General features: G+C 33.0%; 5 protein-coding genes across 9 annotated transcripts; 2 read left to right on the top strand and 3 right to left on the bottom strand.

The window, feature by feature from the left end:
• Positions 1 to 3: 3 nt before the first annotated feature.
• Positions 4 to 2,649, top strand: LOC124175801 (multifunctional methyltransferase subunit TRM112-like protein). Its single transcript, XM_046556349.1, has 3 exons — positions 4 to 236; positions 355 to 456; positions 745 to 2,649. The coding sequence occupies exons 1-3, from the start codon at positions 159 to 161 to the stop codon at positions 937 to 939; spliced, it is 375 nt and encodes a 124-aa protein (XP_046412305.1). The 5' UTR covers positions 4 to 158; the 3' UTR covers positions 940 to 2,649.
• On the bottom strand, positions 1,776 to 13,000 carry LOC124175798. Of its 4 annotated transcripts, none has more exons than XM_046556341.1 (11): positions 12,538 to 13,000; positions 11,815 to 11,962; positions 10,676 to 10,801; positions 9,802 to 10,001; positions 8,343 to 8,552; positions 6,352 to 6,523; positions 6,183 to 6,249; positions 5,804 to 5,963; positions 5,214 to 5,348; positions 5,009 to 5,143; positions 1,776 to 4,876 (listed from the first exon to the last, which is right to left on the bottom strand). In XM_046556341.1, the coding sequence occupies exons 1-11, from the start codon at positions 12,609 to 12,611 to the stop codon at positions 4,657 to 4,659; spliced, it is 1,647 nt and encodes a 548-aa protein (XP_046412297.1). In that variant the 5' UTR covers positions 12,612 to 13,000; the 3' UTR covers positions 1,776 to 4,656. The 4 variants fall into 4 exon arrangements, with proteins under 4 accessions (XP_046412297.1, XP_046412298.1, XP_046412300.1 ...); XM_046556342.1 differs by having other exon boundaries at positions 5,009 to 5,122; XM_046556344.1 differs by lacking the exon at positions 8,343 to 8,552.
• Positions 13,001 to 13,169: 169 nt separating this feature from the next.
• Positions 13,170 to 16,444, bottom strand: LOC124175802 (HIG1 domain family member 1A, mitochondrial-like). The gene is made up of 3 exons (XM_046556350.1): positions 16,011 to 16,444; positions 14,910 to 15,033; positions 13,170 to 14,381 (listed from the first exon to the last, which is right to left on the bottom strand). The coding sequence occupies exons 1-3, from the start codon at positions 16,011 to 16,013 to the stop codon at positions 14,194 to 14,196; spliced, it is 315 nt and encodes a 104-aa protein (XP_046412306.1). The 5' UTR covers positions 16,014 to 16,444; the 3' UTR covers positions 13,170 to 14,193.
• A 484-nt stretch (positions 16,445 to 16,928) lies between these two features.
• LOC124175799 (ubiquitin carboxyl-terminal hydrolase isozyme L5) lies at positions 16,929 to 18,864 on the top strand. The gene is made up of 6 exons (XM_046556345.1): positions 16,929 to 17,087; positions 17,270 to 17,333; positions 17,430 to 17,535; positions 17,690 to 17,877; positions 17,966 to 18,163; positions 18,368 to 18,864. Exons 1-6 carry the CDS (start codon positions 17,012 to 17,014, stop codon positions 18,696 to 18,698), a joined length of 963 nt encoding a protein of 320 aa, XP_046412301.1. The 5' UTR covers positions 16,929 to 17,011; the 3' UTR covers positions 18,699 to 18,864.
• Positions 18,865 to 18,975: 111 nt separating this feature from the next.
• On the bottom strand, positions 18,976 to 23,666 carry LOC124175796. 2 transcript variants are annotated; one of them, XM_046556331.1, is made up of 9 exons: positions 23,413 to 23,666; positions 21,810 to 22,951; positions 21,482 to 21,673; positions 21,080 to 21,267; positions 20,714 to 20,880; positions 19,873 to 20,116; positions 19,565 to 19,710; positions 19,247 to 19,438; positions 18,976 to 19,158 (listed from the first exon to the last, which is right to left on the bottom strand). In XM_046556331.1, exons 2-9 carry the CDS (start codon positions 22,824 to 22,826, stop codon positions 19,103 to 19,105), a joined length of 2,202 nt encoding a protein of 733 aa, XP_046412287.1. In that variant the 5' UTR covers positions 22,827 to 22,951; positions 23,413 to 23,666; the 3' UTR covers positions 18,976 to 19,102. The 2 variants fall into 2 exon arrangements, with proteins under 2 accessions (XP_046412287.1, XP_046412288.1); XM_046556332.1 differs by lacking the exon at positions 23,413 to 23,666 and adding an exon at positions 23,168 to 23,364.
• Between the last annotated feature and the right edge of the window lie 128 nt (positions 23,667 to 23,794).

Below are 23,794 nucleotides of genomic sequence, written 5' to 3'. Positions count from 1 at the left end.
TGGGACACTTTGGTTACTTAAATGACCGTCAGAGGATCTCAAAGTAAAACCTTTCGATTTTATCGACAGACGACACATGTCAAAATAGCGGTGCGACCGTTTGCAGTGCATATAAATAATTTTTTCAGCGTGTTAGTTATAAGTAAGCCTGAACAAAAATGAAGCTTTTAACCCATAACATGTTGACGTCAAAATGTTTGAAAGGCGTTACAGTAGGATACCCTTTAGCGATTGTGGTAAGAAAACCGCTTCGATAATCTTGAAACGAGTGCGGTACATTTTTGAGGTTATTAAGTTCATAAGCACCACATTAACCCTCATTTCAAAACCTTCACACGATTTATTTATTTCCAGGCCAAGGATATCAAGGTTTCAGAAGTTGATTTCAATTCCGAATTCATCGCCAGAATTATTCCCAAATTAGATTGGGCCACCCTGTGGAAAGCAGCTGAGAGCGTAGGTCACCAAATCTTTAATAAATTAAAGCAAGATTAGCTCAAAACTTGCTATTGAATAACTTCTTACATGCATAGACAACGCAACGATCTATACATTTAGACGCAGGCGATAATCACTTCCTTATCTTTAATCGTGTTGAATTGTTTATGGTGAAACAACAATACTATACATGTAACGACCAACTCTCCAGATGCAAATTTGACTTGGGAGCTTTTTTCACTGAATTATCATAGTTAAAAAATTAATAGCTTCTGGAATTAAATTAACAACTACCTAAATTTACAGATTGGTCATGTTGGTGAGCTACCACAGACACTTGTGGAAGATTTTGAAGAAAATGAAGATTTCCTTAAAAAAGTCCATCACATTTTGTTAGAAGTTGAAGTGATAAATGGCGACTTGCTGTGCCCTGAGTCAGGAAGAAAGTTTCCAATAAATGACGGGATCCCAAATATGTTACTCAATGAAGATGAAGTGTAGAAATAAGCTGTAGTCATATATATTCCTACCAAAAATCTTGACAAGATCGTACATTGATGGAATATCGATAACTTTTTCATTAAAAAATCCTTGTACATTGCCACTTTATTCAATATTACTATTAGTTTAGAAAAACAAGTCGATATTACATTTCAGCCGTTTAATGATGAATAGTCTTCTCTGTCTATAGAAAATTCTATATAGAATATAGAATATGCGATTTAAAGAGATACCTATTACTATAACTAATGCCTCAGTCATTTATAGATGCATCTAAAGAAATTCGCATTTAAAAGTGTTCAAAAGATCAGCATTTATTTATATTTCAGTAGAATATATGTATATTCTTGCAAGAATTTTTGTTCAAACTATTTTGGCGCTATTGTCAATTTACACGTGTCTCTTATAATAATTCTACGTACTTCACGTAATTATCTTTAATTGCAGTCATTGTAAATTTTGTAGTAAATAGATGCATCATTAACGTTATTTATTTATAATCTTTTGTCTTGAATAATGATGACTGTCTTTTAGAGTTAAAACTAGTAACTTAACTACATGTTATTAGATTTCATATCTTCGCATTAAGTCTTCAAAAGTAAATGGCAAAATTAATTGTTTGTAATGAAGAATCAGTAAGCATTGCAACAATATGCCAAATCAATAAAAAAGTTACAAATCACCTTCAGATAAATTAATTGTTCGATCCTATCCATCATCTTATTTTCTATAGTAAAGAGTGGTTTTTATAATTGTAAACAATATCAGGCAATTTCTAAAAGATAAAAAATAAAAATGTATCATAATTTTGTAGTAGAAGATGAGAGGATTGTGCATGTGTGATTAAATAGTTTTTTTATTGCACAGATATGTATAGGTATACAACGAAATACAATTTTCTTTGACCATTGATAACTGTGGTACAAATGCAGATGTTTAAATGTCTGCGTTTTATTGCTACAGAATTAGTGACTTGTTCAATTATGCTTATCAATAAAATTGTAAATTATACTAGAATACAACATTTTGGTACTAGTACTTTCTTGCTTCTTATACTTGATAAACGTTTACGGTTTGTAGTTTGTCTCTTTTGGCTTTTATATTTTTTAAGGAGTATTAAATCATCTATCTGACTGCTAAAATGTTTAAAAGATCCACCGTGGATCGTCACAATGGCAACTGAGAGTAATCTTCTCACGCATTTCTTGTCTATATAAGTAAATATTTAAAAGATTATTCAAAAAAATTAAATATACGAATTAAGTAAAATGAGTAATGTTGACAAAATTCCAACTTTACAAGTACACAAACATTTATACTTATGATACAAAACGAATTATTACAAGTTTCACACAATTTTGACATTTAGCATGCTACTGTATTTCAAATGATGTTATTATTGCACCAGTTTATAGTTGTGTATTTCAACTAACAAGATTTAAAACACAAGAGTCAATAATATTTAAAATCATATTTTTTTCCATACGATCACAATGTTCTTCATATTGAATTTTAAGGAAATACAACTACATGAGACTATAAGGTATTTATATTCTAATTATTAATTCTTTAAGGAGCTTGGCGTAGGTACATAAGATGTGGGGCATTTGCAAATTAATGTGATCATCACGACCTATTCGTTTGCTGTAAATAAAATGTTTTGAAGTTTTTCAAAGCAAACTGATCCCGGTAATATGTGAATCGCTTTAACAAAATGGAACTACGTATTACAACATTCATCCGTTGAATTATCTGAATATGTAGTGACATAATAATTTTGAATAGAGAAGGACAGTTACATCCTTGCAGACACTTATCAAGAATTATGCTAAAGTCAAGAATCATCCCACACCTTTATATACTTAGCCATATGCGATAGTACGTAAATACATAGTCAAAATATATTATTTCACCCATCTTAGTTTCGTCAAAAAAGAATAAGCTATAAAAATAGCTCTGACCTACTAACATTTCAGCCACAGCCCTCCCTTATTTATCATATTTAGTATTCACATACAAATATTGTATATTAAGTTTTCTGAAGGCAGGATTATATTTGGATCAAGATAAGAAAAATACCTCTTCATCATTTCAACTATGGCACAATTCGTTTCACACGTAGTATTACACATGTCTTTCCTCCTCATAAATAACAAGACATTTTTTTATCTATATAACAATCAGATTTATGCATGTATTGGCAAAATAGAGAATTTTCAATTCATAATTAATATTCAACATTGGATGGGAATGTATCATCTAGAATGTAAACTGCTATGCATTACACATAACTGGACGTCTTATTCTACCTATATTTTAATTCTGTAGGCAAAATTTTGTGTAACAATCAGATAAAAGTTACTAGAAGTCATACAAATGCGACCATAGCAAGTTTACAAGATTCATCCAATATTATTGGAATTAAGTGCCATTCCAATGACTTCGACTAATTTTTTTATTTCAGTTAACTATTTGCAACTTAGGAAAGTATTACTGATGCAGCAAAAATGACATTGTAAAGAACACACTGTTTCTTAACGAAATTTTCATACAATTTAAAGGAGGGATTTTATTCTCACTTGATTACGAATTATAACTAATGTCTTCCAACAGTCTCATTCAATAGTCTCTGCAAACCTCATTGATCTATAATTGGCAATATCGTCAAAATTATGCACACGAAAAATGTTCCGAGTGCAGATTTACAATGCCGACGATTATCTTTACAATTTTTTTACCGAATATTGTAGATATGTATGCATGTACGTATATGTCGAAAAGCTGTGTTTTACATTTGTAACAAGTAGCAAGACTTGGTAAGAGGCTTGGAATATTAGAAAATATTATTTTCTGACACTGGTTGGAAGATTCTATTTCTCCTACACCCATAAATTATTTCAACTTACGCTTTGGCTCGAAACTGAGATTCTCAAGTTGGGTTTCAGGCTTTAGAAATGTGCAGACGTGACAAATTCTATGCTCAAATTACTTAAATCCATTGAATAAGTAAGTCTTCAAAAGTGATACATTTCTTACTGACTAGTCCTTTTTTAACATTAGTACACTAAGCATGTACATTCGAACTACATAATGCTATGTAAGATGTTTATACATTTTTATAATTAGAATAACGTAAGATTTATTGGTTGTTATTCTCTACGATCACAAATACATTTAAAACGATACTATACAGAATAATAACGCATATAACAACCTGTAAATAAATCATTTAATAAGTTTCAACATAAGTAATAACAATGACGTAACAAAGTGGAAATCTGAAAAATATGAAACTATGGTATACAAAATTTGAACATCTGTATTATAACGGAAAGACCTATGCAAAGTTTCATATGCTGGCATGAGATTACTGTTATCATTATTAATATCAGAAAATAATTAATAAGCTAAAATAAAAATGTTATATAATTATAAAGAAAAATAAAATTTCTTCTCTAAAAAATTAATCGACATCAAAATATAATTCTTATGGCAAACATGGAGCAACAGATCTTGTTCAAAATAATATACGATTTCATTCTTTGGTGTGAAGATATTGATGGAATTTCAGTTAGAAGTAAGTAATACCAGTAACTGAATTTATCTGTTAATGTTACCAGTATGGCTTATACCCATTGAGTATTTACTACAACGCATTATAAGAGCGTTTTCATGTTTCGGTACTGTACTAATTCAAAAAAAGCAATTAAACATGTTTCATTTGCCTCGACTCTCGATATTAGCAGCATTTCGTTGAGAATATATAGAACCTTGAGCTAGTCCTCGTATTGGACCTTTGCTAAAAGCAGAATTTGGCCCAACTCCTTTCGCGCAACTTCCTGTTACCAATGCACGGTTAGGACCAAGTGCCAATGACCTACTAGTCTCAGATATTAAGAGCGCTGCATCCGGACCTGCCCATGGCATATAATCAGCTCTGGAGTAAGTAAATTTATAATAATTAATACTTGGTGTAACCTGAAGAATTTATCATAAGGCATGATGAACCACTGAAGATGCGTATTTAAGATACATTACTTAAAAAAAAAAAAAAACGTATTGTACTCACAATAAGAAATTGTCATTGGGCCCCTTTCTGAAATCTGGATTGGGTCCAGTAGGTCTAGTCAAATAAGGAGACTTGTACTCTTTATCCTCTGTTGTGCTAGTTCCACGAGATATCCTGCAAGAATTTTTTAGCATCCTACATAATGTTCCTTCACATAATAGTTCAGAGACTACTCAAAGATTTAAACTGCATAAATATTACTCACTTTGGTGTATCAATTCTATTCTTAGAACGTTTAGTCTTCTCTACGTTTGGATACTTCATTTGTTTAATTGGCGATGCTGTCAATTTTATAGCCTCAGTTATTGGCGCACTGCTTTTTTGTTCGTCACTGCGATTGCTGTCAAGTATTCATACGTATAGTGAACAATTTATATTCAGCACCAAATGTGCTTTATTAACCCTTTAACGGTTAAGCCTTTTTCCCCATTGAAAATACTCGTTTTTCTCAACCGTTTGAAATTTTTCTCAAACAAAGTGTTTGAAAAATTACACTTTTTAAGAATAGAGTTTTCTAATTTTTATGCCTAAATAAAACGTTTTTCAAATGAAATTATTCAGTGAAAACTTTCTTTAGAGAGCGTTATTATTTGTTAAATTATTTCAGAACTTTCAGATCGAAATTGAAGTGGATATTTTGAAAAATAGCTGTTTTGCCCATGTAGATAATATGCTACAATGCCAGTAAAAGGGTTAATACAAGACATAGAACTTAAAGTAGTGCTTTTCTTGTGACTACTGGAAAAAACTGCTATGTATTTTTATAACACGTAGATCAGATGATATTTCAAATACCTGTGTCCACTTGATGTTCTAGGTGTTTGTGTAGCTTCTTCGGCCACCATTATGTCCAGGATATGGATTGCCCTCTCTTCGTCGTAATCAACGCTGTCCATTGCCAACATTATGACTTTGTCCGGAACAGCTTTATATTTATCCATCAAACGCGTTTTCACTACATTGACAAAAGTATATATTTTTATATGTAGACAAGCATTAGCAATTGCTCTGTTAGTTTATATTATCTATCCTAAACGCAGGTGACATATTTAGAAAAACAAAAAAAAAAAACATTTTGTTACACAAAAATCGTTTAATAACGATAGTTGAATCTCAATTAAGTAGAAATAATTTTCCAGAGAAGTGATTCAGGTCATTACAGAAAGCTACCTACTCTTATTCTTTTCCTCAAGGCTCCTCATTCGTGGAGGCGGAGTCGGCACTGGTTGTTCAGTACGATTCTGAAAACGAAATTTTGTCATACATTTGATGGCACCTTAGTGAAATTTTTTCCATTAATAAGCTCCAACTTTATTCTTATAATAAATTGAATTCAAAATTACTTGTTCATCTGTTTGCTTCTTCAATGATGGTTTGGAGGGGCCAGTGGGGCTGCGCTTCTCGTATCCGAGCTCGATCAGTTTTTCTGATGCCTTTTGTACATTGTTATCACTTTGTTCCAAAATATCGAGCAGAATCGTTTCATCAGCTTTTGGAAATACATTTTTCAGGTACCTGTTTTCAATTGCGAAATGAAAAAAAAATGCATTAATTGAGATGTGATCCATATCCTTTTCTAATGCAACAGTACCATACAATACAATATGTCGTGTCAGCTAGATCACATACAGTAAACTATTTTTAGGACATTAATATTAGTCTACTCTACGTCATAATCAAGGTCCGATGTAGTAATTGTTTTGTTCGATTGATTTTAATGCACAGACTATGATATTAAATTGAAAAGTATTAATGATTTTATGTCAATTGAATTATCATTCATATAAAATAGATGTCACTTGGCATGTGAAAAATTCCAACAGCATGAAGGGAAACGTTATTTTGATGTTTCCATTTTAAGACTTTGATTAGAAAGATTTTGGACTTCATCTAACATGGTATGCACATGTGATTGCACACAGCAATAATACAACCAACATTCACAAGACACTATTACAGCAGGCATTTCAAATATTAATTGCATTCCATTAATCAGAATTGTTAAATGGTTAGTTTGTATACAGTATTATGAGTAGAAAAATTAACTGTGTTTTTATAGAAATACAATGCACATGCTCATACAGTCATGCTGTGTCAATGATTAATTATTTTATCGTTATTTATACAATTAAATGAATTTCACAGATTCATAATTTGACTGTGCGACTTATTTCTTTACATAACTTGTCACACAATTTATGTCTCACACGCATTATTCGAGTTTTAAACGTTAAGCTGTAAAATTCATTGATTCGTATCATTCTCCAGCTAATATCGAGACATAAAAATCAGGTCATCAAACTCCAATTACCACCACCAATATAAAATAAAAATGATCTTTCAAAATTAGGTGAACTCATTACGAAAATTGAACCAACCTATGACCAGGCTCTGATCTTCAATTAAATACTAATGACTCAATGCCTAAGATACCATTAATGACGCAGAAACTGGAATTGAAAAGAACAAAAGAATATGAATTCAAAATAAGAACTAAAAACGAATAAGAAGGTCAATAGTCCGTGCAATATAAATATAAAAAATTGTATTTTACATATTCAATGAAGTAGACTAAATAATAATTGACATTTGGCAGTCAATCATACAAGTAACGCAATATATCTTGGTAGGTGTTTTTGAAACAGTAAGTGTTACATTGGTCGAAATAAATTATAATGAACCCAAAGTACTTAAAAAGTATTTACTATGCAATATATTGCATCACTCAATGTATACCAACTACCTGCTTTACGTAAAATAAAAATTAAAAATGATCTTATATTATTATTTCAAATTATGGGAAATTATATGTATCTCAATCTACCAAGAAAAATATTTAAATAAATAATAACCTAGTGCGGGTGGTGTGAACTAATATCTTATTAGCTCTTTCAAATGAATGGTAAGAAATGTTTTCTCGGCAAGTGTTTACATATTTTCAGATTCATTGGAATTATTTTATAATAAACCACTTAATTGCAAGTTTATCAAGCTCGTAAGATATTTCACAACATCCTGTGTAACAAAATGTAGAGCAGGGACTCTGGACTCATGCTACATGGCTACACTGCGCTGAAACAGATTGTACATCCATGGGATTTATATTTGTTACAGATTTTTTGTATTCAACTGATATTGGCATTTTCACAGTTTTATGGGCCTAGCTTGAGAAATTATGGATAATGAATAATGATGAATTCTCGCAACTATAATGGCGGAATGATTTTTGAAAGAAAAGCAAAAAATCCACGAATATAGATCCCACTTTAACAGCAAAATACGATATTAACATCGAGCATCCAGATTTGGTGAGACTGAAAATATGTATAGGAACCTAAGTTTCATTTTTGGGGAATGAGGGGGTTGCCTGCCCCCTCGAGGCGGACTTAAAGTCAGCGCAGCATGTATGGCGTGAGCTGGAAGGCGCCATCGTGGTATAGCATTGGGCGCATGTACCGCCACAGGTGTACAAGGTCCCGGTGCGCATAGAGGATGCTTTTCAACTTGAAGAGCACTCACCACTACCGCTGCTCTGTTGTGGTATCTGAAATACATTTGCTGCCAACTTAGAACTAGAAACATTCGAAATACAAAGTAAGACAGAGTTTATATCTCATTAACGACTCGTATAGAGAATAATAAATGAATAAACTGTGTGACAGATGTGAAACAAATTTACAAAGTCCATTACAGACGCATCATTTTAAGAACATTTTGACGTTGTTTTGTATATCATAAAATCTAGAATGTTTGAAGAATGTTTACAAAAGATATTCCTTTTTTCAAGATATGAGAACATGCCAAACGAAGCTGTGGTGCAAACATTGCAAGGAAGGGTACAAAAAAAAACCCATCATTTCTGGCAACTTTATTTTAACTCTGAAAGAGTGATATTTAGCAGAAATGAAGTTTAATATGGTCCACTGAAATTTTAAGCGTCTTATAAAATCTCGAATCATGTATAAGTTGACATTTTTTTATTTTTTTTGTATGTACTCATTTTGGCAAAATTCTAAACTCACATTTTGTGGATTCGGAGTTGGACAAAAATGATATATTGTTAGCTGTAGGTCTCTGTGAACCTTGGTGCACCATTCATGAATGACCAGGGAAGATTTCCGTTTTAGGATTAACAGAATAATAAATATATGCCATAAACTTCAGATAGAGATTTCGCTTCTGCCTGTATTCTGTATGATTACTTATTACACATGATATCGCATATTCAGCTGTAGTCTGATGACATTGTACGTTGGATTCATATCATTGAAATACCTATCAGTTCGAATTTATATTCAGATAAGAAATCGGTAAATTAACGAGGAAAAAATATGAACAAGTGCGTTTACGTGTTTGTACCTGCTTCAACATATACTGAGGTTGTAATCTGTAACTAAAAATTTTCAATCATACGAGAGCCGTAGAAATTTACCCAGTTGTCAAGTAATCAACCTTGTATAGCTGAAAATTATTTTCTCATTAATTTGATACACGGTAAAACCATTGCATGAAAATATATTGAAGCCCACCTACGTTAAAATTTTATGGTTATTAAGAATGTTAGTTAATTAGTAAAGTTGTTACTAAGTATACACAACATTGCCAAAGTAAAATCAGTGTAACAATAATATCGCCAGTGGTGGAACAGTAGACATGTTGTTGGCAAAAGCTCAACGATTAACTTTGCACAAGAGACGAGTAACAAAAATTTTGTCAAATCGCAAAGTATAAATGGTGTTCTTAGAAATATTTATAAGAGAAAATCAGGAAGTACACATAAATGAAATACTTACTTTTTTAATAACAGTCGAATGTGAGTATCAGAGACAGTAGGGAACATAGCGTTGATCCTAGCTACTTGAACCTCTGTGTCCACATTTTGGTTCAAGTTAGTCTCCATATTTCTAACAGGTGTTGTCGAGTTAATTGTCAATTCACCTAATCTGTTCGTCATCGCGCTCATTGGTCTTGATGATATTGGAGTCTTGAATTCCTGTTCAAATTACATAAATATGTTTAGTCATCTGCATAAGTGGCTTGTATACCTATATGTATTCTATATACGTACGCGCAACTCATATATTAAACAATTACAATACGCCTAATATTTGATTGGGGTTGTTCACATGTAAATAAGTTGTTCAACTTTTGCTTCTTACGAGCAAACATCTATTCTGGCATTGAAAATAAAAATCACGACAATTTTTCAAGAACTTCAAAAAATAAAATACAAGTATTAAGGTTAACTAAAGAAATTCGTTTCAAGTCAAATGAAAGATTTAATTCACAAACACAGTTTCGCGGCAAAAGTTTTGGATTGTAGCTTTACTAGATACCAATGCCTTTATTTAAATTCTAGTACAAAATCACACGGATTGCAAATTGGAAAGAAGAAAAATATTAATATTGATTGAATATGGAACATATTAAATTCCGATTGTAAGATCTGAATGTAAGTAGGATTCAGGAATAAAACTTCTGCCTCAAATCTAAGTACTCTTGGCAGGATAGAATTTTTTCTTTTCTTTACACACACCGTCAGCAGTAAAATAGATATTTGTGTACAAAGATAAAAATGTGGTACTTTGTATGAGAAATAATTCACAGAAAATTTTCTGCAAAGCATTAGCACGTCTATACAGCGATTCTCTCCAATACTTGACCCACCTGCACACCTGGTGATAAAAACGCAGGTTGTGGATTACGATAAGGTGACGGTGTTGGATACACCTGTGGCACCCTATGAGTTCCTGCATATCCCAGATAACTACCAGCTCCACCACTTCCACCACTCTGTTGTCGCATCAATTTTATTTGTCAAATCCCAAAGCAGCATGCGTATAGTATTGTAAATAACAAATAGTCAATTTTTGATCTACAACATTATATTTTCATCCAAAGATTTTCATATTTTTTATGCACACCAATACATAGAAAGCTTGCAATATGAAGAGTGCAACAAAGAGCTTTAGTGTAGTCTAATTTACTGCTGCCAGGAGGGCGCAAAGATTTTGATATCCTGTAATGAAAATTTTGTTACAAATTGAGAGTTCAAACTGATGACAAAGTTGGGAAACTGATGGCGACAAAAATACTGTCGGAGGACGTACGTATCGAGACTGATGTTTTTGAAAAAAGTTTTCCAGGAAAGCAGTTTCATCGCAGCAGTATAATTGTTTTTAAGAATTTTACCATCGGTGTTTAATTACATCAATTTTTATTATTACTACTAGCTTTGGTCCCCTGAAACGCTGTCTTTCTACAGCTAAGTTAAATATGTTTTAGGCAGGTTTAGTGTTAGTGTAAATATTGCATCACATGGATCAATAAAAAAAATGCCACAATGTAAGAAACTGTATTGTATGATCAGTTTTGGCCACATATGTATTCGAATTTTTGAAATTTCAATGAACGTAAAAAGCTAGGTAATTACCAAATCCAAATAAGCAATACCATAGTGGTTATAAATATGGAATATTATTTATTACATTGTTAGAGAACATGTTCACTTGATGTCATATTACATGTTGCTATACATATGTAAATCGATGCTGTATTGTATCAATTTGTGTACAATAAAGTTTCCACATTACATCCGTATTCCATATTAGCAATATTTGATGCTACATGGTTAGTGGGATAATAAATTGAAATGTACATTAGTTTACAGATCTGTACAAGATGAAGGCTGGCCATAAAAGCTGGGACTGAATCCTCACATTCTTACAGCTTTTCCAAGCTCTCAGATATTATAGCTTCCTTATAAATGTCAAACAAATCAGCATCCGACAAATAATGATACTGACCTGCATGGGTATAGACTCTGGCAATGTTGTCGAAGTTGCTGGACTGGGTGACGCGGAATTCTGCGCCTGCGAGTATTGAGCATATTGCCAATACCGCACGCGAGGATCTTCCCATGATGTTGTTTTGTTGAAATGATTTATGTAATACCTATATGCCAATAACAGAAATAGATTCAGATACTGTACTTACTTGTCGGAGCAAAACAAATCATCAAAATTAAGGTGTACTAAAAAGAATACAGTATTTTCATCGATTTGTTCAGTCAGAATTCAAAGTTGGTAATAAGATTTTAGACAAATAAACCATAACGGATAAATTTTCGCAAACAAAGATTCAAGTATAATTACGGATCACAAATAATAATGGTACTAGTAATAACAACAATAATTTTATTATACGTAAAGAATTGATTGATAACAATACAAAAGGTTGGGAATTTGTAATTCGTATACCGAAGATTGTGTTTTAGATTTTAACACAACATATGTAGAGACATTTTTCTGCCTTACTTTCTACCCTTAATTTTAGCAACGACATTTCAATTTGATATTTGGCAATTGGTCGTGATGATGTAATACACTTCCATGAAAATACACAGCAAGGTCAATGTTGCGTAAGAGAAAAACGCGCAAACCGTTCGACTAGACGCTTTTCTAAAAGGAATTTATGGCCAAGGGTGAAGATAGTACGAATAGGAAATAGTTGTCGATGATAATACGTACGCTTTGCCACTTCGAACATCGTATCTGCACTCCCAGCCAGGTGGCAATTGACTTCTGTCGCTCCGTTCCGCCATGTTTGGTGTTGGCGTATATCGCGTATTTTGACATTTACGTTTATGGTTTCTTGACGACTCGAATAGAAGCGTGAGATCCTGCGCACTTCCCTAATTTACGCGGTTTATAATCTCGGATGAAAGTCGAAGTACGTATCAAATAGAGATACGGTAATTAATATTACCGATTCTGATCTCACTTCGTTTGTCTGAACCGTAAAGATGTCTAGTGCCAATTTAGGCAATTAAGATGATAAAATTTGAAATGTTATAAAATCCAGATTCCAAAGCAGCGCGGTAATGAAAAACCAAACGCGATTCACATATTTGTAGACTTTTTCACTTAGTACGAACTTTGTACCTTACCACAGGAATTCCATTTTCTATGAATTTCGTGATAATCCTAACTTATAAATTTCGAGTAATAGGATAAGAAGTATAACTAATTACATATGAATTTTTCCTTGATTTTTGATACCTTATACGTCTCATTTTATACTTAATCACAATTGAGCTTTGAACCTTCAAAGTACAAGACAGTGCATTGAAAAAGATAATAATGCTGTTATTTTTTGCATGTAAATAAACAGTTAGGTATGTATTATTGTACACGAAATATATATACAACAATAAATATAATGAGATGCTATAATAATATACAATTCATACCCTGCGTCAAGAAATTTGTACAATACGTAATTAACGTACAAATTGCGAGGCGTACATTTGAAAATATCACGCTACTACATTATGTATGTATGTACAAATTTTTTCACAGTCGACACGTTGACAATAAATGATCACAGCTTATGGTACTAATGAAAAATATTTTCTTTCTTTTTTCATTCGCCATACATTAGAACTAACATATTTAATCTGCCGAAAAAAAGGTCCAGTCTTTACAATTTTTCATTTTCATACATTAACTGAGATACACATTATTATTCGAACATAATACAAATCCAAAGTATTTGATAAAACGTTATAGGTATGATGATTAACGTACGAGGTGTCCAGATGCAGTATTAGGTAAAATGGAGTATAGAAAATTCTTTCCAATCACAAATTACTGTGCAAATCGTAAATTGTTAAGGGAAATTTGTTATTTTTACTGATAAAAATCAGTATTCAATTGCCACAAATAGAAAGAAAATCAACTCAAAGTACTTATTTTGAAATATATAATCTCATTCAATATTACAAAATTGGGTGCATTGTATTTGCTTATGCAAAAAAATAAAAATAAACAAAGAACCTCATCTGTAATGTACCTGCACTAGGTAACAATTATGAATTCGAAAAGTTCTCTGATATAATGTTGTGAACATTCCCTACATTTTCATCTGAACCGACTCGTACGTATGTATTTATGCAAATCTAGCGATGAAAATAAATAGTGTTACTATAGAATATATCTAAATAGAATATCGAAATGATAGAATTTGAAATGTGCCAAATATCTGGCTAACAAAGAAAATTAAAATTTATTGACATTATTTTTTTCATTATTCCAGGAGTAACTGTCATAAGTTCTATTGCTGGAGTATATTAATTTTTATTCATTTCTCTAATTATTTCTTTATCATTGAGGACCTATGCATTATCATTCCTTCTTCCTGTGTAAAACGTAGTCATTGATCATTGAGTATGTCATTCCAATTGTGAGACTTCCTATAGCTACTCCTTGTGCAGCGACTCTGAGTTGCATCAGAAAGACAGAGGTCGACATTGCCCCTCTGTGTTTGTACTTGTAAGCTCCAATCGCACAAGTGGCTACCAAACCCACTAGACCTGAATGTAGAAGAAGTAAATTCATTAGCAATTCACTTTGTACCCAGTAGTAGTGATTAACTGAACGTTTTTGTTACAAGCTTGAAACTCACAGTTACTATCTGAATTTTATGTTACAGTACATGAATTTATGAATATCACAGAGAAGTGATACAGCGTAACCAATTATTGCATTTAAATATTGATTTTATGTGTAGATAGGTGTCGTCGAAGAGTACAAATAGGAAATTTCCCACATAACTGAAGTTTTGACTATTTCTTGAATTGTATTTTAGTCAATTGATTATTAGATGATCATTACATAAAACAATATACAAGTATGACAATTTTGTGAGAAGGCGACTTTCATCGCAGGGATTATTTTCCGTTCTGTAAAGAACCAGCATCACTTTTAAAAGCAAAACTTGTGGCCATGGTATTCAGATTTCATTAACGAAGTTACAATATTAAGTGTTAAATCTAAAGCAGAGTGTCAGAGATAACTATGATCAAATAACAAAGTATGTGTTATACACCACAGATTCTTACCGATGATCAAAGCTGGTGATTGTTGTGCCTTTTTAGCGAGATTGGATCCCAATGATTCTTCGTACATATCGATGCGAGAGTCTGCCATTTTAACTGCAGAAAATCTTATGTCCTTTTCACTACTCTGTAACAAAATATTAATGACAATGTTTGTGAAATCTTGCAATATGAATATTATGTATTGGTTTGACAGTGCATTCTAATCACAGTCTAGTGGAACATCATTCGCTACATGTGTTAATCCGAAGTGACTGATTGATCGTTTTAAATGCTAGCAAGTGGCACTTAGATATGTAATTACCCAAATCTGTAAGATATCGATAGATAGCTGTTTGTTACTAAACTCAAACCAGACTATGATGTAATACATTTTCAATAACTGATAAGTGGTCAAATTTTGTGAATTTCAAAGTGTATCCAAGCTTATTTTGATAACAAATTAATAGTCGCCAACATGTCACGTGCCAAGCATTGAAAATTAAAGTTTTTCGAAGAGCATGCGGATACAAATTCTTTTGTAAATATGCTTCCGAAGCTTGGCCGTATCGAGCAATGGTAACATATTCGAATTATCATACGTGTTTCAACTATGACAGCCTTGAGCACGAACAGTTGTTGTATATACCTCTAAATTTATATTTTGGCACTTAGAGTGTAAGATATCTTGCAGAGATTATTCAATTGCTCAATACATTCATTGTTCATCTCTACAAGTCAGCAACAAAAATGTTGTGACAATGGTACATAATTCAAGTGAGACGTTCGAATAAAAGTTTCACGATAATCCGTCGTGTTACATCACTCCCCAGCCGACTCTGATTCATGGAAAGTTTCATTCATGTTTTTTCGGCGGCTAAAAATGTTCAATGTATAAAAATTAACGTTACTAACACTGGCACAGTTTCAAGTTTAAAGTTACATCCTTGATCAGAAATTTACAACCGTTTTGACGGAAATTTTCCCGATAAGATGTAGTCATCACTTGACGGAAAATTATGAGGTTTTCCTTCTCAGCAATGTGGAAAAATCGGAGGGAGTATTGGACATAAATTATTAATTGAACAGAGCTAATGTCGCTGGACTATTATGTTAATATCTTACCATTTTGTCTGTAGCAAATAAAAGATGCAAACTGTTGCCCTGGATCGTATTCCCTCGGGTTTGAATATGGATCTGTCAACGCACGGAACTTGACCTTGCAACTATTCGCATGCCCAACGATTGGCTATCCAACTGACGGTGACGATTCGCGCACAATTAAAATGGACGACGTATGTTTGACACAAGTTACATAAAATTATGAGAACTACCGTAGTACGCGATCACCGACTGAAGGCGTGCGCGAATTTAGCAATACAACTGAAAGACGTATGCCCGCGACACGCACGGGACAACGAATCTGAATGAATCACGTAATGAGAAGTCAGATACCTGATCACCGGTTATATACCGACCTGCTGGTCCAGGAGCGTACCGATCGGTTTCAGCATTCCACGATCCGACAATTCCACTTTCCCCCCAAACCGCGTGACCACGCGCACGGAGATGCACGGAGAGCAACGGAGGGATGCGTACGTGATGCGTTCGCTGTAAGCAAAGAATCTTCTTTGGCTTTAGAAACTACGGACATGGGTAAACCAGGAATTTACATACGTGCGAGTCGTCACTAACGTATGATGCGTTTATGATATGAAAAATCAAAGTCGAATTTGAAATGCAAAAAATAACAGAATAGAATAAAATAATAGAGGCGAAACGGTATTATTTGTACATCGAAACTAATTCATAATCCGGATACGAAATTTTTTACTTCGGCAATTATCGAATCATCCCTGCAGATTATATACCTAGAATAAGCTCGATCAATGCCAGAGTGTAGATCATTCAAATCATATATTATTATTTTGCAACTACAGTGTAAATTTCCGTGAACACTGCGGCTAAAAATGTAATTGCCACATTTATCTGCAAAAATTGAGTTGTCTGTAGAAGCTGTGGGATAAACGAAAGCCCCAGTGGCCCCAGGAGCATGCCTACTAGACTCTCGTGTCGGTTGAGTTGTCTATTCCCACTTCTTAATTCTTATCCGATCGATAAAAAACATGGCGGAATCTGCTGGAAACTGGTGTCTCATTGAGAGTGATCCTGGTGTATTTACCGAATTAATCAAAGAATTTGGTAAATAATGTGTAAAAATTATCGACAATCATTACTTTTTGGTGTTTCCTCTTCGATCCGTTGTTTCTAGTTTTTAATATCGAAATACCACAACGGCGCGATGAGTGTTCAGAATTGTGTTTGACATTTTGGAAATTTTCTTCATTTCCTAGTAACAAAAGTATTGTTTTTTGATTTTACAGGCGTTAAAGGCGCACAAGTTGAAGAGTTATGGAGTCTTGATGACGAGCAATTTGAAAACCTGAAGTAAGCCCGATATTTCATTGTCACTTTACTCTGCACGAAAGTTAACCTCAAAATTATATTAACTTTGCTATTTCTTGACACGTTATTACTTTGCAGGCCGATACATGGACTGATTTTCCTATTCAAATGGGTTCAAGACGACGAACCATCTGGCAATATTGTGCAGGACAGCCGTCTTGAGAAAATATTCTTTGCCAAACAGGTAACATAATACTGAATAATTAATGAATAAATCTCAACTGTACCAAAATAACAATTTCCTTCTGTACAAAGTGAAGACTTTTGAATCGGAAGTAATAGAACTTGCAGTCATGCTGCCACAGTACTTTTTTCCTTATATATCATTAATTTTACAGGTAATAAACAATGCTTGTGCAACACAAGCCATTCTAAGCATTTTACTGAACTGTAAGCATCCAGATGTATCACTGGGCACAACGCTCGAAGATTTAAAAAATTTTTGCCAAAGTTTTGACGCCAATATGCGAGGTTTAGCTCTGAGTAATTGTGATGTTATCAGAGAAGTGCACAACTCATTTTCCAGGTATATAAATACATTCGTTAGTTGCATCTCAACACATTGTGCGGCTAAGGAAATCATGAAAGAATTATACAACCTTCATATATTTTAGGCAAACCCTGTTCGAATACGATTCCAGGCAGTCATCTAAAGACGAAGACGTTTTCCATTTTGTTGGCTATTTACCAATTGAAGGTCGTTTGTATGAGCTAGACGGGCTTAAGGAGGGCCCTGTTGATCTCGGACCTTGCCCCATTGGTGACCAATGGGTTCAGGCTGCAAAGCCAATCATTCAGAAGCGAATTAACAAGTACTGACAACGTTCACTTCGTTTTTACTGATACTGATATTTATTCTAAATCAAGGCAATTAAGACAGATCACAGCGAAATTTTTTTTACATAAATCCATGATTCGAATTGTGAAGCTTTCTTTTTAACATACTTAATACTTTTATGAGGTACTTCATGATCCAATCATGAAATGTACTGAAATTTTTTATATTATTGCATCAGGTACAATGAAGGGGAAATCCATTTTAATTTGATGGCATTGGTATCGGATCGAAAACTGTTGTACGAGCGACAGAAGATGGCTGTGGGACCAGGAAATCCTGCTGAAATAGCTCGCTTGCAGTCACTCATAGAGGAGGAACTTGGAAAATCTAAAAGATATCAAATAGAAAACATCAGGCGAAAGCATAACTATTTGCCACTCATAATGGAGTTGCTTAAACTATTGGCTAAAGAGGGAAAACTGGTGCCTTTGTATCAAAAAGCGAAAGAGAGAGCGATTGAAAAGGAGACTAAACGCACTCGAGACCTTGACAATCAAAAAAGACTCTAAGGTTGGCTAAAACTGTGTACCAATATGTGGAGTGATTGGCCAATACCTTCAGTTAAATTAATATTCTAAGCAAAATTTGGAAAAACTCTTTTTATTACAAACTTAATTGAATTCGTGTTGTAGATTTATTTAAAAAAAATGTAATAAAATTGATTTGAATAACAAATACATAGTAACGTGTGATTTCTCAACTCTTATCTCAATTACACACCCTGTATAATAAAGGTGGGCTATTAAAAACCAAGTAATTATCCTGCGAAAGAAGATATTTATTTTCAGTAAAAAAGTTCTTGAGTCGGAACGGAATATACAGCTACATGTTGAATGCGAGAAAACAGTTTTGTATCTATTAAACGAAGTCCCGATTTATCCTTGTTCCGCATACATCTCATCAGGAAGAATCGTCATTCAGAGTTTAAGTCATCGCTCTCATTTGTTTTGTCAGATACGTTTGTTATTTCTGTAAATAAATAATATACTATGCGGTAGTGTTGATTAGATATTTTATTTCTAATAGATTCCATTCAGACACAGTCAACTGAAATTACCAGTATTGTCAAAGTCCGCCGAGTTTTCAACAGAATTTTCCATGAGTAATTTCTTTAATTTGAGTTGATCATCCAATTCTGTGTCTAACAGTTTGACGGTATCTTTTGTAAAAACAATTCTAGGCAGACATCTGTCCATGGTAGCTTCTTGTAATTGTGGTTTTTTAACGTGATACAAATATTCCACAATTTCTGAAAAAGATTCCACGGAATTGATTCATAGATCGTGTAGGCTATAATTTGGATACAGTAATAAATTTTTCGTTATCCTTAATTATGGATACATATTATAATGTGATAATTGGAGTGTACACTCACCACTCAATTGCTTGCCTTGAAAAATTTCTTCATGAACCATACTGTTAAATATTGTCGACAGAAATGTCGAAGTCATGCCATCAAATTTTTTCGATATACCTGACCATTCAAGCTCCCACCATTCGGATATTCCCATTGCATAGATGCTAGTTACAAAAAGAAGTTAATAGAGTTCATGAAAAATTGACATCGGTTCTTAGATTATTTTATATAAAAATACCATAATGAATAATATGTATAAATTTAATTGACAATATCGTAACTAGAATAAAAGCTAATGAAAAAATTCATCATACTTGGTAACTTACTATTCAATTATTTTTATCTTAACATCATTTAGGTAAACTCGCTCTTTGCAAAATAATTGCATATGCAACTTCACAAGCCAGAAATACTTCAAATCTTTCTCATTTATTTTCAACTTCTTTGATAGCTTTTTCCACACAACAAGTGGTATGGATAGATCTTTTAACTGACGGATATCGTCACTCAATGTAATCAGCATTAAATTTCGTATAAACTTTTTCAATAAATAAGAATCCCACTCTATACCTGAAAAAACATAAATTGTCTAATTTTTGGTATTCAAAATATTTGTTATGTATCTACTTAAATTGCCCTGTATGTTCTGGGAATATTGAACAGCAGACACTGATGATATTTCCCAGTTATCTTCTTTACTCGATATATGATATCAATCGAGTATATTTCTATACAATATGCCAAATCTGAACCTAATAAAATCTAATTTAATTTAAATAAAACAGCATTTAGGCAACATATTTCATCTTTCACAACTATTTTATTCACTCAAATGCAATATTTAAGTACTATATTTGGAAAGATATGATTATATTTACAGTGGTTGCTCATTATGAAACGAACGTGTATGCACGTGTACACATGTAGTAACCAGCTGTTATTTTTATTACTAAAATTAATGAAAATTATCCAACATTATTGACTAAGTTGAATTAAAACTTAATATAAAAGAATATTTTGAAAAGGAAAAATACACCTCTATTAGAATGTGAAAAATGTATATTATGTATTATATTCTGTGAAAATATTTGAATGACGACATATTTTACAATTCTAATTACATGGGACATGCGTAAACGATGGGTAATACATTTTTGCATTACTGACTTTTAGGTTTCTTCTTTTTTTTCAGCAATCTATAACGCCGCCAAACAGAAGCTCTCGTTCTATTTAAAATTTTACCCAGTTCAGAAAATTTTCGAATATTTTTTGAATGAATAGCCGAATCGTTTTCCATATGAGCTATTATTAGCTTGTCTTCCTTGTCAGTGTACCTGAAATTGATCATTTTTGTCTCAATGTATCTAATATAATTATATGGATTAGTTTAAAATTATAAATTATAATCTGCCACCAACTATAAAGGTCTAAATTACCACTGATATGAAGACGAATTAGATACACACTATTCCAAATATCCGATAAGGTAATGCGCCAGGAAAAACACGATTAATTGAAGAAATAAAAACATACCTAGATTGAACATGTGGCTGATACAAATTTCGGAATCTCCAGTAAACACTATACAATGTTCTCCATGGTAATCCGGCTGCTAAATACTGGACAAATTTCTGTCTTTCTTCAAATTTTGCTACCGTACCAATTTGATGATGCCTCATGTACATAAAAGGCTTCACATTTCTTGAATCCCAATTGTGTGTCTATACGTATGTGAGAATCATGTGATATTCAATTTCATTGTAAATATTGATTCTTAAGATAATCGGTAACTGATTGTTTTCAATATACATTGCATGGACTGTATAATGGCAACAATAGATTAGTTAATTTAAATCCACAAGGAACAAAGAACTTTAACAGTTAATTTTAAACACAATTTGATGTCCCCAAGGAATGCATTTCTAAGAGAATTACTTTGCAAAACGATTTCCAGTTCGCAACAATCATGTCATCTTCTTCAGGAGTGAATTTCCCATATTTGATAGGACCTAGTTTTTCAATAGCTTCCCTTTGGATTTTGGTAGGACCTCGAGATCCAGCACATGATTCAATCATGTGCTGTGGCGGTACGGTGTGTTTTAACTTCACGCATAAGTTTCGCAATTTCTGTAATAATAATAAAGAACCATTAGCAATGCAACATATGTATTAATTCTACATTTTTCGTATTACTCTCAGTTGATTATACATCTTTAAATTTAAATACATTACATAGAAGATCAAATTGTTCCTGTTTACTTACTTTTACAGTTTCTCTAGGAAGTTGCTCTTCCTCTTCCAAGGCACTAATCATTTCCTCGACATCTTTAGCTTCTTCTGCTAATTCAAAATTGCGATGTCTAGAGATTTTTATGGATTCTTGGTCCGAAGATTCTATTTCTTTTTCGTCATCACTAGTTGTAAATATCTCGTTAACTGTCGTTTTACGGGTTTTTCTTAAACTTTCTTCACGCGGTGGCTTCTCTCGGCCATCATTGGTGGTTTTTGTTTCATCATCTGAATCTGAACTACTTGCGTCGCCATGTATCATTGCTAAAAGGGTATTATGACACTTTTCTTCAGCATCATAGTTTATTTTAGATGCAACTTCTTCTTTCGATACGAGAATCTTTGGTTTCAAATCTCCTGTGTCTAGTTTAGACTTTTTTACTGAAATGTTAGAAGAATCACAGCTCATCACTGGATTAATCGTTGAATTGTCAGATAGTATTGCATGCTCACTTTTACGACGTTTTCGATTGCTCTTCGATTCATATTTCATATCATCTGATTTTTCAACGTCTTTCACACATTTCTTTACCTTAGGGGTAAAGAAGTCTGTCAAAGTTATGTTGGGACTAATTTTATGCTTCGTTTTAGAATTGGATTTTTTAATGGTAGCCTTCTCCAAGCCTATTTGACTTGATTCAGCACTACTTTGGTGATTAGGATTTTTGTTTTCAATAATTTCCGCAGACTGTTTAAAACCAGATCTATCATCAGTCTCAACTTTCTGTTTACTTTTTTTTGACTTCTTATGCTTTTTAGTGATTTTGTCTTCTGAATCTTTTTTATGTAGACTGAACAAAAAGTTTTTTGTACTTGGTTCGCTTTCACTAACTTCGGTTGAAGACTGTTGCGCTTCAGCAAGTACCTGAGCCTTTCTACGTTTACGTCTACTTGGCCTCTTATTCTTTTTAAACGCTCCAGGCGATTTCGACAATTGTACACAATCTCCTTCAGAGTTTTCGGCGGATGATTTATTTCCGTATTTCTGCATGTCGTTTGCTGCTTAACAATCTGCCTTGGATATTTCACGATGAGAGTTATCTAACTTAGCAAGATTAATTGACTTAGCAAGATCTTACTCTTTAGCGCAAGTTTGTCATCGGTGTTCATCAAATTCTATGGAATTACAAAAATAAAGCATTATTAATACTCCTCCTATAACATTTTTTTGTTCATTAATAGAGTATCATTTTCCGCCTTGTAGGTTTTGTTACTACAATCAAATCATAAGCATCAATAATCGGTAAATCTGGGAAAAATATGAGTAAAAACGGCTGTCATTGAAAAACTTGGTCAAAGGGGAAAACGAATGAAAGGATGAATAAATATAACCAGATTTCCGTTATCGATCCAAATCAACGACAATTACTGTCGTTGAAGCGTCCTCGTACGTATGTACGTACTTGTAGGTTATGTTGACTTAAGATTGAAGTTCTATGTAAAAAAAACTGTTTATCACTATTTTTATAAGCCATCGTTGCAGATATGATATCGTACAAATTATTAGACATTGATTTTAGTTGCATGCTATCAGAGATGAGTATACAAATGTATCGCATAAAATAATCTTTGCTAACCTTTAAAAGGGAAAAATCCATTCCACTTCTTTTTTTCACTTTTCTGAAAATCTTCTGCAACTAGTTTATCAACTTACATACCAGAATGAATAAATTCCGCAATAAGCATTGTCAATAATATGACTGAACACGAAAGATGGTAAATAGAGGTTAAACGAAAGAGAACTTAAACAACACATGCTTCATTGGTTGGATGTTTACGGGGTTAGAGATCCTGCCAAGTCTTGACCAATACACATCATCGATTTCCCCACTATGGATCTACACAAGCATTACCAACACAAGTACACGTGCGGTTGCACGAATTGACGAATTTAATTAATGGTATTAGTGTCTTGCGTTAATTGCCATATGACAATCAGATAATGCGCCATAAGTAATC

The sequence above is a fragment of the Neodiprion fabricii genome, chromosome 2, assembly GCF_021155785.1.
Source record: "Neodiprion fabricii isolate iyNeoFabr1 chromosome 2, iyNeoFabr1.1, whole genome shotgun sequence".
NCBI classification, from domain to species: Eukaryota; Metazoa; Arthropoda; class Insecta; order Hymenoptera; family Diprionidae; genus Neodiprion; species Neodiprion fabricii.
Note: the sequence above shows the minus strand (reverse complement) of the source record. Positions and strands in the feature narration are given on the sequence as shown.